The sequence below is a fragment of the Anabrus simplex genome, chromosome 2, assembly GCF_040414725.1.
Source record: "Anabrus simplex isolate iqAnaSimp1 chromosome 2, ASM4041472v1, whole genome shotgun sequence".
Lineage (NCBI taxonomy): Eukaryota > Metazoa > Arthropoda > Insecta > Orthoptera > Tettigoniidae > Anabrus > Anabrus simplex.
In genome coordinates this window covers 639,061,675-639,076,137 of record NC_090266.1, presented here as the reverse complement: position 1 = coordinate 639,076,137, position 14,463 = coordinate 639,061,675, and the positions used below count along the sequence as shown (strand labels likewise).

Genomic DNA, 14,463 nt, shown 5'->3' with positions numbered 1-14,463 from the left:
CTATTGGCTCACTCTGTAGAAATATTCATTCCCATCTGTTTTTCTGGTCCTGAACTTGTAATATCTTACAACCTTACAACCTAGCATTTTATTATTCACATAAAGACATTTGTTTCTCTGAAAAAAAGTAATTTTTCTGAGTTAGTCTCCAGCAATCAGGCCCCATCATGGCCAAAATTGTTTCTCCTCTTGAACTACAGTAAATCTACGAGTAGGCTACTTCACATTCACTTGATTTACTGTTTGTAGGTTCAGAAGATACTTTAAAATCATCACCATGTTTTCTCTTACTGCACACTGGTATAAAATAATAATTTTATTCATTTCTATTTTCTAACTTGTGAACCATGTGCAACCCTTGTTTCTACTAAAGGACTATGAACTCATTTGCCTCAGGCAGCACAAACCAAGGGTTTTATTCCTTTCAAATTATATAAAAACAATGAATGCAGTTAAATTTGAACCTACACAAACCCCAGATTAACTATGATGATTTACTATTCCTTTGTTATGACATTAGCATAAAAGGCACGTGATGCAATATGGACACCATTAGACTGTCCTTGACAACAACTCCTAAGAAATTGAGCATGCTACCTTCAGAACAGTTCATTTAACCATGTAGAGTTCCCTATCAATCTCAACATTGTGATTATTATTATTTTTATCCTTTGGAAATTAGAATACTATTTAACTCTTGTCCTAATCATTTATTAATACAAACCTCCTCATGAAAGTCCTACATCAGGAAGGACATTCAACCTTAAACCCCTGGCCAAACCTCACACGACCAAGAAATAACTCAATGATGTATGTATTGTCCCCTTTTCTGGGGTTGCTCAGCCAGCTGCACGAGAGTCCCAGGGGTGGAACGTTCGCAGAGCCGAACTCGCTATATCGGGACATTATCTTTTAATAATTTATATTCGCAGAGCACTGGTGACAGGATAGGTGACAGCTGGCAGAATAAAATACATCAACAAAACAACAATGAACATTTATTAACAACATAGAAGATTCTGGACATAATTTTCAAACGAAACCTTGAAGTTCATTACTCCGAATGAAAAAAAAAAAAAGATTTACAAGTAGATTTTTCTTGAACTTTCTTTCTTGGATTTTACATTTTAATCAAAATTAAATTTTATTATCATCAGATACTCCACTTCAGGTGTCGATGGTGAATCAAAATAACTGTAAAATCAAAATTACCGGGCGAGTTGGCCATGCGGGTGTGAGCTTGCATCCGGGAGATGGTGGGTTCAAATCCCACTGTCGGCAGCCCTGAAGATGGTTTTCCATGGTTTCCCATTTTTGCACCAGGCAAATGCTGGGGCTGTACCTTAATTAAGGCCACGGCTGCTTCCTTCCAACTCCTAGACCTTTCCTATCCCATCGTCGCCGTAAGACCTATCTGTGTCGGTGCGACGTAAAGCCCCTAGCATTAAAAAAAAATTTAAAAATTTCAACATTAGCAAAAGTTCATAATACTCAATTAACAATATTGCATTCATATTAAATCCATTAATTTCCAATGATACATTACTCCTGAGAAATTGAGCACTCTACCTTCAGAACAGTTCATTTACCATGTAGAGTTGCCTATCAATCTTAACATTGTTGGGAGAGAGAGATTTATTAAAGAAATAAATCATCCATCCTCCAATGAGGGTGACCATTTGGATCTGGAATACAGTTTCAATTCAATGGAGTTTAAAAATATCAAGAAATGAACATTTAATCGTTGAAGCTGTTATCTTCTTCTTCCCAGGGTTAGTGGGGGAGAAATGTCAATCACGTTCTCAGGTATAGATGGAAGTGAATGATTTGCAGAGAATCCCTCAGTATCTGTATTACTAATTTTTCTAACTCGCAGAATGGAACTTTCAAGTTTTGTAGGAAGTTCGATGTCTGACTAGGGAGGGCGCTTCTTGCTCCGAATAGCAGGCCTCTGACAATCCACCGATCAATAGGTATTTTATATTTAGATGAAAGGTAAGGCAAGCATGGAACATAAATAGCTTGCTTTTCTAGGTCCACATCCCGAGCCTGATCCAGGTCCCTTTCAAAGCGAACGGTGGGATCTAAGACCATCACTTTAATGTCTTCTCTCTTGATGGCTACGATGTCCGCCCTCCGATTAGAGTCATCGGTAGAGACGCAGTGAACCTCCTCATGCACCTCCCATCCACTCTGTCTCAAGCCTTGAGCAATCGACGATCTTACACGGTGGTGGCGGTGGTTGCGCATTAGTTCATTGCTCCGGCAGAATCCCAACACATGTCCAAGGGTTTCTGTCTCGTTGCAGCCATTTTGGCAGCGGCGGATTGTGTTGAATGACCTACCAGGTACCGTCCTGACTGCGGTGAGGTTGCATGTCATGTTCACTGCATTTATGTATTCGGAGGAGGACAGAGGTGATTTATGAGTCATCCAGGAGTTTGCTTTCGGGCAGTCTGAATATAACACTACTCCTTTTCCTTTATGTGGTAGCTGACACCACAACTAAAAGGATCGATTTCTCATAATTTCGCGTAGGTTTCTTCTGTCAATTTTGGGGGGGAGACTTTCCTTTTTTATGTCAAGTCTGTGGAGTGCCATATCTTGTTTTTCAGGTAACTTCCTTACGTATGGTAGGTGAACGTCCTGAACATGGAGTAAGCGATTACAAATATTGTAATGCTGTATATTAGCTTCCCATTCTGCGCAAATTATTCCCATCCCTCTGACTTTTCTGGTACTATACAGCATCGAGTTTGGAGTATCATCAGGCAGCATCATTATTTCTTTTACAGAACTTCTTATAATTTTGTCCAGATCTGTAAGAAAAGTGTTTGATAGTTGTGTCAGAGGGGCACATTGTAGAGGATAGATCAAACCCGGCCAAACAAACTCGTTAATAATCTTGATCTTTTGCTCTGGTTTTAGAAGTTTTGTTTTTACCAGATTATTTAAGTCAGAAGTTATTGTGCTTATTAGTTTATGTCTGTCAAGAGAGATTTCATTGTTGAAGTCAATTCCTAAATACTTGATTCGTTCATTGTTCGTTTTTATCGATGGGATTATTGATCCTTCGACTGTAGTGGCGTTTCCTTCAGTTAATTTTCCTTTCTTCAGGATTACAGATTTGCTTTTAAGAGGATGGATATATAAACCAATTTCTGCAAAGCTGCTTTCAGCCAAATTTAACAAGGTAGTAGCATCATTTTCGGTTTTGCTGAGTATGACTAGGTCATCTGCGAAAGCAACTAAGGATAATGGCGGTAGATCATCAGATAAAATATCGCCATAACGTTGGGATATGTCATGGTCAGTGAGATTCTGTATTACAGTATTGATTGCTAAATTGAACAGCAGTGGTGAGATAGGGGACCCTTGAACTACGCCACACTTAATTTCGATGGGTTTTGATTTCTTATGATCAGCTTCCACTTGAACTGTGTTCTTTGTAAGAAATGCTTCAATTAACCTACATAAGTTAGGAGGAATTTCAGATTGTCGATTATTATTATTATTTATTATTATTTTTATTTTTATCCTTTGGAAATTAGAGTACTATTTAACTCTTGTCCTAATCATGCCTATACTTTTGCATATTTACACAACGTCTTGATTTAAAATCAGCAATAATTTAAATACTTTAAGCTTTTTAAGGCCTGGTTTCACAGTTTGAGTTTAAGCCGAAGCTTTAGTAAGCCACGCACGCCGCTTAAGCAAGGCTTACTCTTTGGCTTAAACACTAAGAGTTTCACAGTAGGGGGACCATGTGCAGCTTTACTAAGCTGAACATCTCCGAAGTTGGTAATGCTTGCGCATGCGCAATGATTCAATTCTCATCTTTGTTTACATCCGTAACCTATGATTGATTGACTTGTAGGTTATACATCGTTTATCTGCCAAGATAATTTAGAAAAATGAACAGAAAATGTGATTCCAATAATAGTAACAAAAATAAAGTTTAAAAAATGTCACTCGCCCATCCTGCTGACACGTATTACCACTATAGTCTAAAATGGCCATAACTTCTGAACCATTCATGCAATAATGTCCTGACAAGGTTATTGTAATCCTTATAAAATACTGTAGGAGGTCAAACAATGTATTTCGATGAGGAATTCGAGGATAATATCGAAATATTTATTTAATGTTAAGGAGTTATATTTTTTACCGCTGAGTATAGCATAAAATCGCTTCTAGAGGGCAAACGGTTGGAAATAGGTATATACCATCTCAGACTTTTTTGTAGAGGTTTCTATGCTCTACAATTCGTACACTTACACTTGGGGTCTATGGTTGATGGTTCACGCAGTGTAAGCCAAGAAAGCAAGTGACCGACCGACATTTTTGTCTCTTTTACTGTACATCGGAACATGGAAACTGTATTATTTCACGAGCCTCGAAATATATTCAGAAATATAAGTTATTTAATGTTAATGTTATTGGTTTTACGTCCCACTAACTATGAATTTGAGCACCTTCACCACAGGACTGAGACAGGATCGAACCTGCCAAGTTGGGCTATAAGAAGGCCAGCGCTCTACCATCTGAACTAAATCATTAGCTTAAACCCCAGTTTCATACAGCTTAAGCCAGTCACAGATAAGCTCGGCTTACCACTTGCACTCCCCACTGTGAAACTCGTCCAGAGTTTAAGCTCCCACTTAAGCCCGATCCAAGGCTTAAGCGTATACTGTGAAACCGGGCCTTTGTCTCTTAATTATGTTTCATTTAAGTCAGAAGTTACCATCTCTAGCTCATAACAAATTATGGGCAACATTTACTCTTATTCTCAATTTTATGTCACAATTTAACCCTGTTCTTATTGTATTATTCCATTTTAATTATGAGACTTTTATCCTACTCACATTAATAAATTAATTGGGACTGTGATTATTATTTCCTACAGCTCAATTTCTTTGCAACACTTTACACGTGAATCATTTATCCATTATTGTTTAGATTACTTAACAGATTCACTCACAGATCTTACATTTCAAATTCTTACATTTCGTTTTTCCAGAGTCTTTGGTTTATTTCCTCTTTCCTGATATTTTGCTCGATTGTATTCAATTAATTAATCAACAATAAAAATTTACATTTAATAATAATAAATCCTTAGTTGGAAATATAGAGCATACTATCACAAAACAAAGGTCCTGAGTTTGACAATAATCAGAATCTCTCGCTACGTGAATATACACAGAGTCCTGAATATCCACATGAATAACATAAAATCAAAGTTCACAGATCCAAATATACATCACAACCACACAACCACCTCAAAATTTTAGGAAAATAAATTATTGCCGTATGGTTTTTTTAATTATTATTATTAATTTTATTATTACATCACGAGCCCTCAGATTTTGTAGATGACCCTGCAATGATGACACACGCGACTCATAGTAATGAATAGAGACACAGAATGAGACGACAAATGATCACGATCAGACAAAAATTATCAACCACAGCCATGTAAATCAAGGATAAATTCAGATAATACCTGCTAAAACTCATGGAACCAAATCCTAAATCATAGCAAGCACCTCTTTAATTTGTTGTTGAGTTTATTTAATCATATTATTATTATCACGTGTACCCTAGTAGTCACCAAGTGGTTATAATTCTCTCCATTTCAATACAATTAGCCATCATGCACCACATTCGCCGTATGGATTCAAATTCACATCATCACAGTTGAGTTAGGCATTTTCGGCATTTCAACAATCACTTCAACAAAATTTATATCTCAACAACATGCTTAATTATCTCGTCCTAAGTCTTGACTTTTATTTCCATGATTGTTATTCTCGATTTCATGAAATATTCCGAAGAAATAAATATCCCGTGGCTGTCTAGGAATGAATAAATTTTACGATCAGCTTCAAATAATCAAAGTATGTCTCAATTTCTATAACTATTCTAATGTAAATCATCGCTTTATTGTCGACTACTAAACATTATTATTATTATTATTATTATTATTATTATTATTATTATTATTATTATTATTATTATTATTATTATTATTATTATTATTATTATTATTATTATTATTATTATTATTATTCCAGTGACAGTCTTTGAAGATCATATGTAAAACACATATACCATAAATGAACTAGCAAGACACATGCTCTACTTAACCTAACCATCACCAAAGTGAAAGAAAATTCAAATCTAACTAACAGTAGAGAAATCAATCAATCTAGAATATGATCTTACGAAAATCTACAGGAAAGAAAAAATATGGTTTAGTGGGTACTCATATTTTCGATGCAGACAGATTCAGCTGGACTGTGTAGACATGAACACAGGTCTCCTCTTTCAATTATGTTGGGTCGTACAAGTTCATTGTTCTGGCTCGCGCAATTACAGTGTAGAAGTACATGATGTCAGCACAGTCAGGCAATATGAAGTTGTGGTGATAATTCATTGGAATTCTTGTAGAGATTCTCCCTTGCTGATCCATAACTGATGGTCTTGCTCTCGTAGTTAGGCTGAAACTGAGATTCAAATTAGAGGTTTGATCCACTTGTATTACATCATTAAGTTGTGCACTATCATACTTAACTTGTTTAACACTTGATGCAAAGATGTACAACAGTTGATGCCCTTTTTCCTCTGCCACCATAGAATAATGTCCAATACATCTAACTCCCTGTTGATCTCTTGATTAGATGTCCTACAGTTGAGTACCACACACCGTAAATTGCATAAAATTGTCTTTCGACTCAAGCCCTGTAGTAATCTGTGTTGTACGTATCCACATGTTCAATGCATTCTTAATTCGTCAATACGGACAATGAAGCTGATAGATTATAGTCCACATGTTCACTCGTTAAATAATAATCTCCCCTCGATGACTTGAAGTGTTCCAAGTGTACTTCGGAACAAAGTAATCCACACGAAAACGTGGAATGAAATTCAAATTCAAAGTCAAATACGAACTCATAAGTTTCCAGACGTTTACTTCCAGATGAAGTTGTATCATGTAGACTTCTTCAAAAGAAAAGTTCATCCCTTGACATATTCTCTCTTCTTCAGAAAATACTAGAAGAATATGACTGTTCATCGTACTTCAAATATGACTAATAGTAGAGAAATCAATCAATCTAGAATATGATCTTATGAAAATCTACAGGAAAGAAAAAATATGGTTTAGTGGATACTCATGTTTTCGATGCAGACAGATTCAGCCTGGCTATCAGCTGAAAACTGGTCCGAACTCGCATTGTGTTCGCACTGTACTAGATTTCATACTATCCTTCATCTCCCGACCAACGAACAAGGAAGGTGATGTAGTTTCCCGATAAGAGTTTCTATTGGTCGAGATTTTTGCTTAAATGTGATTTGTCCCCCTCTTGCGAGAGTATGGATCATTCCAGAAATTTGTCCCCCTTTCTCCAAGCTTCTCCTGCATGACTAGGCTGTGACATAGCTCACATGTCCTTGACCACTCAAACCAGTTCCGGCTCTCGTTGCTTGCAACAGGACAGCCTGGCTATCACCTGGCAACTGGTCCATGCGTATGCATGAAATTTACACAAATAAAATCAAATCTCTATTTGTTCCCATATGGTACCATTTAGGGTGCGTGCGTGCGTGCGTGCGTGCGTGCGTGCGTGCGTGCGTGCGTGCGTGCGTGTCACTGAAGTCTGAGAATTCTGTTGCAACTCATAGTATTGGCATTTTACACACCCTAAAATGTAAAAAATTATAAAGAATGATATCAACTTCACTACTGTTTTTTAATGGTAAGTAAATTTACCTCATTATGGAGTAGCCATCCTCAGCAGCTGCCTCCTAGGATTGGATTACATAACACCATATTGCCATTACCAATATTGTGGTTACAAGGGCACTTTTGAATTGTGCCTGTTCATTGAGATTGTAATTTCTCTTCAATGGAGACTATTAATTAAATAGTCTGAATGTTAGTTTATTATCCAGGCCAAGTGACTCAGACAGTGGAGCAGTGGCTTTTTGACCCCAACTTGACAGTTTTATGTGGTATTTGAAGGTTTTCAAATAAGTCAGCCTCATGTCAGTAGATTTACTGGCACATAAAAGAACTCCTGCTGGACAAAATTCCAGCACCTCAGCATCTCCGAAAACTGTAAATGTAGTTAACTGGGCATAAAAACCAATAACATTATTAATTTATTATTTACCGTGCAAGTGACTGTGTGGTTTGGGTCACATAATTATCAGCTTGCATTCGGGAGATAGCGGATTTGAACTCCACTGTCGGCAACCCTGAAGTTGGTTTCCCATGGTTTCTCATTTTCACACCAGGCAAATGGTGGGGCTGTACCTTAATTAAGGCCATGGTTGCTTCCATCCCTCTCCTAGCTCTTTCCCGTCCCATCATCACCATAAGACCTATCTGTGTCGGTGCAACTTAAAGCAAATTGTAAAAAAGAAAGTTAAAAAATATGTTAGTTTCTCGCTAGTGATGGTATCTTTTTATCTTTGTATTAGATGAGCCTACTGCAGCTTTCCCACCCCACTTCTCACATTTCCAGTATTAAAATTTTATGCACATTGTGACTCACCAAGAGGACATTGTACATTTCAGAATTCGTTTGGCATTTGAAGCAATTTTCCACAAATCTGCTACTCTCCAAGATGTGAATCCAGATCAGACTTCTACATGTGAAGTAGATGAAGATGGTGTTGAAGATAATCACTCACAACTGGCCCCCACAAGTCCACGAGCATTGAAGAAAGTGCAACTGGTAAAGCAGATTCTAATAAACTATTCTTAAATTTTACTTTGTATCAACTTCCCTAGTTGACTCAGTTTGACACTGTTTTTTTAAAGTACTTGCTGATCATTGACATACAACCATTGTTCAAAATATCTTTATTGCTAGGAACTAGCTTCTAAGCCTCCAGAAAATTGTCTGAAATGGTAAGACAAGCATTTCCAATTTATTTTGTAAATTCTTTGTGCAACTCCATATTCACTGGAGAATAACCACACCAAGCTCATTTTCTTTGAAGTGATAATATGGGGAATTTTTCTTCTCTTGTAAAGAGTTAATAATGGGTCACTTTTTTATGGGTGTTATCTATCACACATAATAATAATAATAATAATAATAATAATAATAATAATAATAATAATAATAATAATAATAATAATATGGTGTATGACCTCCAATGTTCATTTATTACAAAAAAGGAAAAAACAAAACACACAAATAAAATATAAAAACAAACAAAAGAATACTTCCTTACAGAAAAATTACATTGCTTCTCTAATTACCAGCAACACTGTCCTAAAGTTTGTGAAAATCATGGAAACATGTTTTGTTTTTACTGAGGCACTACGGAACTTGTTGTCCACTACAGACTCTTCATCGGATGGAACCTCACACAGAATTGTCTCTATTTCACTGTCTTTTAACTTCGTCATTCGTCCTTCAAGCAAAATTATCTGAAATTCCATTAGAAATTGACGTTAGAGAACGGAGCCTAACAAACTCACGAGCGAGTGGAAATAAAACTAATTGAAATAACATCCATCACAATGGAATAGGGGTAAGTTTGGCTATAGCATTCACGGTCCATGTTTGGGTGGTAGAGGCATGGTGGTAAATAAAACATACCACCCACTATTTCCAAGTGAGGAACATGGACATTCAAAAGTACAGTAAAGTGATTGTCATATATGTTAGCTCTAATATGTAGTGAAATGCTCAGCAGAAATAAACCGCACAAATATAGGTTTCTACAGCCACAATAAGGTAAATAACACCAGGTGACGCTCCGATGTTCATTTCTCTGAAGTAAGAACACCCCTTATGCCGCCGATAAGAAGAACGGAGCATAGCGCTCACTCTATTCACAAAACAGAGGACTAGCAGAACAGCACTATGTGGTGATAGTAGAAATTTACCATCATGCCACGTCCCCAGAATGAATTGAAAAGGTGGTATATATTTCATACCACCCTGTTTCAAAGAGTTAGGGGCGCGCGCCTGTGAGCTTGCATCCGGGAGATAGTGGGTTCAAATCCCACTGTCGGCAGCCCTGAAGATGGTTTGCAGTGGTTTCCCATTTTCACACCAGGCAAATGCTGGGGCTGTGCCTTAATGAAGGCTACGGCTGCTTCCTTCCAACTCCTAGGCCTTTCCTATCCCATCGTCGCCATAAGACCTGTCTGTGTCAGTGCGACGTAAATCCACTAGCAACCAATAAAAAAAGATGAATTTTCTAAAATGATGAAGATGGCACACACTCACCCAGCCCCTGAGACAGACGAATTAACCAATTAATATTAAAATCTTCATCCCGGCCAGCAATCGAACCCAGGATAACCTGGACCAAAGACCAGAATGCTAACCATGTAGCCATGGAGCCAGACAATCTGAGTGTGTTATTCCTCTATAAACAGTTACCAAGTTTTATATTTTATCCCACTGGTGGCAGAGAATTAGTATATGTGATTTCCTCTTACATGACTTGATTCACTTCATCTGCTTGGTTAACATTTTTGTGAAACCACAACTAAAAATGTGAAACCATTCACTGAAGCTTTATCTGCTATGAGAAAAATGACTACGATGACGATGACGACGATTATTATTATTATTATTATTATTATTATTATTATTATTATTATTATTATTATTATTATTATTATTATTATTATTATTATTATTATTATTTCTTAATCTGTTTACCCTCCAGGGTTGGTTTTTCCCTTGGACTTAGTGAGGGATACCACCTCTAGCACCTCAAGGGCAGTGTCCTGGAGCGCGAGACTTTCGGTCAGGGGATACAACTGGAATGGAGGACCAGTACCACTCCCAGGCGGCCTCACCAGCGTTGCTGAACAGGGACCTTGTGGGGGGATGGGAAAATTGGAAGGGATAGACAAGGAAGAGGGAAGGAAGCGGCCATGGCCTTAAGTTAGGTACCATCCGGGCATTTGCCTGGAGGAGAAGTGGGAAACCACGGAAAACCACTTCGAGGATGGCTGAGGTGGGAATCGAACCCTTCTCTACTCAGATGACCTCCCGAGGCTGAGTGGACCCTGTTCCAGCCCACATACCAATTTTGAAATTTTGTGGCAGAGCTGGGAATCGAACCTGGCCCTCTGGGGGTGGCAGCTAATCACGCTTACCACAACACCACAGAGGCAGACATTATTATTATTATTATTATTATTATTATTATTATTATTATTATTATTATTATTATTAAATTAAAATTTTGAATTCTACAGCATTACTAGCAGTCGTACCTATCGTTGACTGGTTCATTAGCTTCCTCAGGAGATTAGTGATGGTGTCTGACCCATGATCACAGGTTCGATTCCAACCAAACAAAGAGAACACAAAACCTGAAAGATTGCATTTCATTTTAGCAGATCAACCTACAGAAAGAAAAGTATATTATTCTTATAACAGTAGCCTGCAGTGTCTTTTTACAACGATGTTGAAGCAAAAGAGAGTGAAATGCTAGCATTCTGTTATCTATATAATTAAATCAGAAGTATGAGGTGAGGATGTATATACGATGAGGAACGCATGTGTCAATTCGGACACTTCCAGAGAACTTTGAGCTATCTCTCCTTCATTAACCGTGGCGATCTGACGGACTGAAGCCTAGCACACCTATCGGGCAATCGGCAGCAAGCTGTGCAGGGCAAGGCGAAGGGAGAAGGATGCACTGCCTGGGCTGCAGTGTCTCTCTCTGATGCCTTGCACTCAGAAATACGAACTTCATTTTATCTTATTGCTTTAATGTTTTGTATATGGAACAATGTGTCAGATGCTTACATTATAATGTGCTTTATATTTCCATTGTTATCATTTGAGGTTAGGACTTCACCGATAGCCTTGGTAGCCCTCAGTGTACACCACTGGGGTTTTTATATAAAATGGAGCTGTTAAAGCGTGTTACATGTAATGTACAGATGTAACTACAGTATTCAATAATTAATATGTACTATGTAGACTGTTTTTATAAGGAGAACTATGTGTTTATGTGTGGTACTGGGATGTCTATTAGTACAAGTCTGTGAAAGAACACTTGTTCATACTCTTACCTGTGAATGTCTGACTGTCACTGCTGAGTGCAGTGAGTATAGAGTCGACTGTTAAAATGATACGCTCCACCAGTAGCAGCTCGCTCTAAAGGCCAGCAAAGTAACTGTTAATGCATACTAGCGAGCTAGTATTCCGTACTAGTTCCTCTTTAGCCTTCAGCTGGCATGTGGTGCACGAGGTGAGTTTCTATTTCAAAAATTTATCTTCTTTCGCGTATTTTGTACGTTATATTGATACGGTTTTTAATCTTTTTTAGGTCCGTTTTGAAACAAGATCTCTAGAATTGCATTTCACCACCTGATGACATAGTATTTTGGGAACTCGTACCTGTCAAATACGGGCTTAGCCACTCACAAGTTCTTTGTACTTCTAAGGTTTAGAAACTTAAAACCATCCGGCAACCTAATCTACCGCTAATTCAAGCAAGATTTATTTGAGTCCCAATTTTACTTGGCTTACCACCTATATTCTACTGAGGAACTATTTTTAATAAACATTAAATAACGAACGGCTATTCTCTTCTGCAATGTAACAATACTGAACACTGTTACTAATTTTATTTACATGAGTAGTTTTACGTGATATGAATGTCTTAAATTTTAATACTATAGGAATGTCAATACTCTAAATTTTATTAAGTGTATCAGCTGTTCAGACAGAGGTGTTTTTAAAAGACATCTTTTATGGTTTAACACACAATTGTAACACAAAACATTACTAGGTAATATATCACAAAATTGTAAATAGATTATTTTACCTGTATCATAAATATTATAAGAGATATACTTGAAAGTTTTTATACATTCAAAAAGTTGTTTATATCAACGTTATTATGAACTGCCAATATGTCAAGAAATTTATCTGTGTAATGACATGTATAATTTGGTTGTATCCTTGTGTATCTAACTTTAGGCTGATGATGGCATAGATATGCCGAAACCGGTCCCTAATATTTATGAATAAAATGTGACATTTTAGTATATATCACATTTTAATTTGTATTGAACAGGTGGAAAATCATATACTTTCATCTCTTAATTGTGAATCTTTTTTCAATACAGACGAATTATGAAATTTTTAACATTAAATATTTAGTGCATCGTCATTAAAAGTAAATCTGTCGTGTGTTGTGTGCGGATATACAGGATCCCTATGAAGAGTACCATAAGGTATATCACACAGGTATGATTAATCTGTAGGCTATGTACAATGAACTGTGTGAGTAATATTTTAAATAGAGCTTTTTCTCAACTGTCTCTAACGGAAAAGACAGAGATAAAAACATTCGGCCGACCAACACCTCGTTTACAACTAGAACAAGTCAACAATATAAAGGGCCCAATTATCGACGTAGATTCCAGCCAAGGGTGTATACAGAATATGAGTGTGGCTGTGATGCAAGGAATGCGTTTTTCTGTTTTTCGTGCATATTATTCAGACATGGCATGACGTGGACGAAAACCGGAGTAACATATCTCAAACACTTGAAAGAAAAAATTAAAAAGCACGAAAGTTCCTCCCAACATATCAATTAATGCATAGAATTAGCTGTGCTTGGGTAAGTTAATATAGTGTCTCAACTGGATTCTGCTTATCGCCAATCCATTAACAAACACATTGATCAAGTCAGGAAAACAGAGCACATAGTATGCATAATTATTCAGTGCATAAAATTCTGTGGCATATTTGAAGAGGCACTCCATGGCCATGATGAGACAGAAAATTCTCTAAATCCTGGAATTTTCAAAGGCTTAATTTATTTTACAGCTGACATAGACGTTGCTATGAAAGAACATCTGGCCAAAGCTTCTGTATTTAAAGATACGTCAGAGACCATTCAGAATAAGCTTCTCGACTGTAGAGAAAATATTTCTTCAGAAATTGGGGAATCCCAATTCATTGCAACAGAAGCAGGTGAAACAATGGATGTTTCAAACAAATGCCAATTGGTATTTGTTTTTCGACATGCATTAGAGGGTCACGTCCATGAAAGGTTTTGGGGGCTCGTGAATCCAACCAACAGGACAGCGGATGGATTGAGTCAGTGTCTGTTAGAGCAAATTAATCCCATATTAAAGGACATACGTCCTTCGTGGCCCTTGTCTTCCTTTGACCAATACTTTCATTTATTGAAGTGTCGGATACCTTTCAGTATTTTCCCTCTGATTAATTTTATATAGAGGATGGTTGCCTAGTTGTACTTCCTCTTAAAACAATAATCACCACCACCATCACCTAGTAAGAATGTACATTTGTGAAAAAATAGTGCCCGTCCGCCAGTCCCCCTCAGCAGCTGCCGCTGCGCTCCAAAAAACTTTGTGGAACTTTAGGAGAGCACCTATCAGCACAAAAATGCTTTCTTACAATGCCCACTCAGTCATTCCATGGTCACACCATC

General features: G+C 37.3%; 1 protein-coding gene across 2 annotated transcripts in view; it reads left to right on the top strand.

The window, feature by feature from the left end:
• ClC-a (chloride channel protein 2) overlaps positions 1–14,463 on the top strand; it is a 625,116-nt gene that overhangs the window by 570,337 nt on the left and 40,316 nt on the right. For both annotated transcript variants that reach the window (XM_067141103.2, XM_067141101.2), the window contains exon 18: positions 8,582–8,741. In XM_067141103.2, the coding sequence (XP_066997204.1) occupies positions 8,582–8,741 (160 nt within the window). The remainder of the gene's footprint in view (positions 1–8,581; positions 8,742–14,463) is intronic.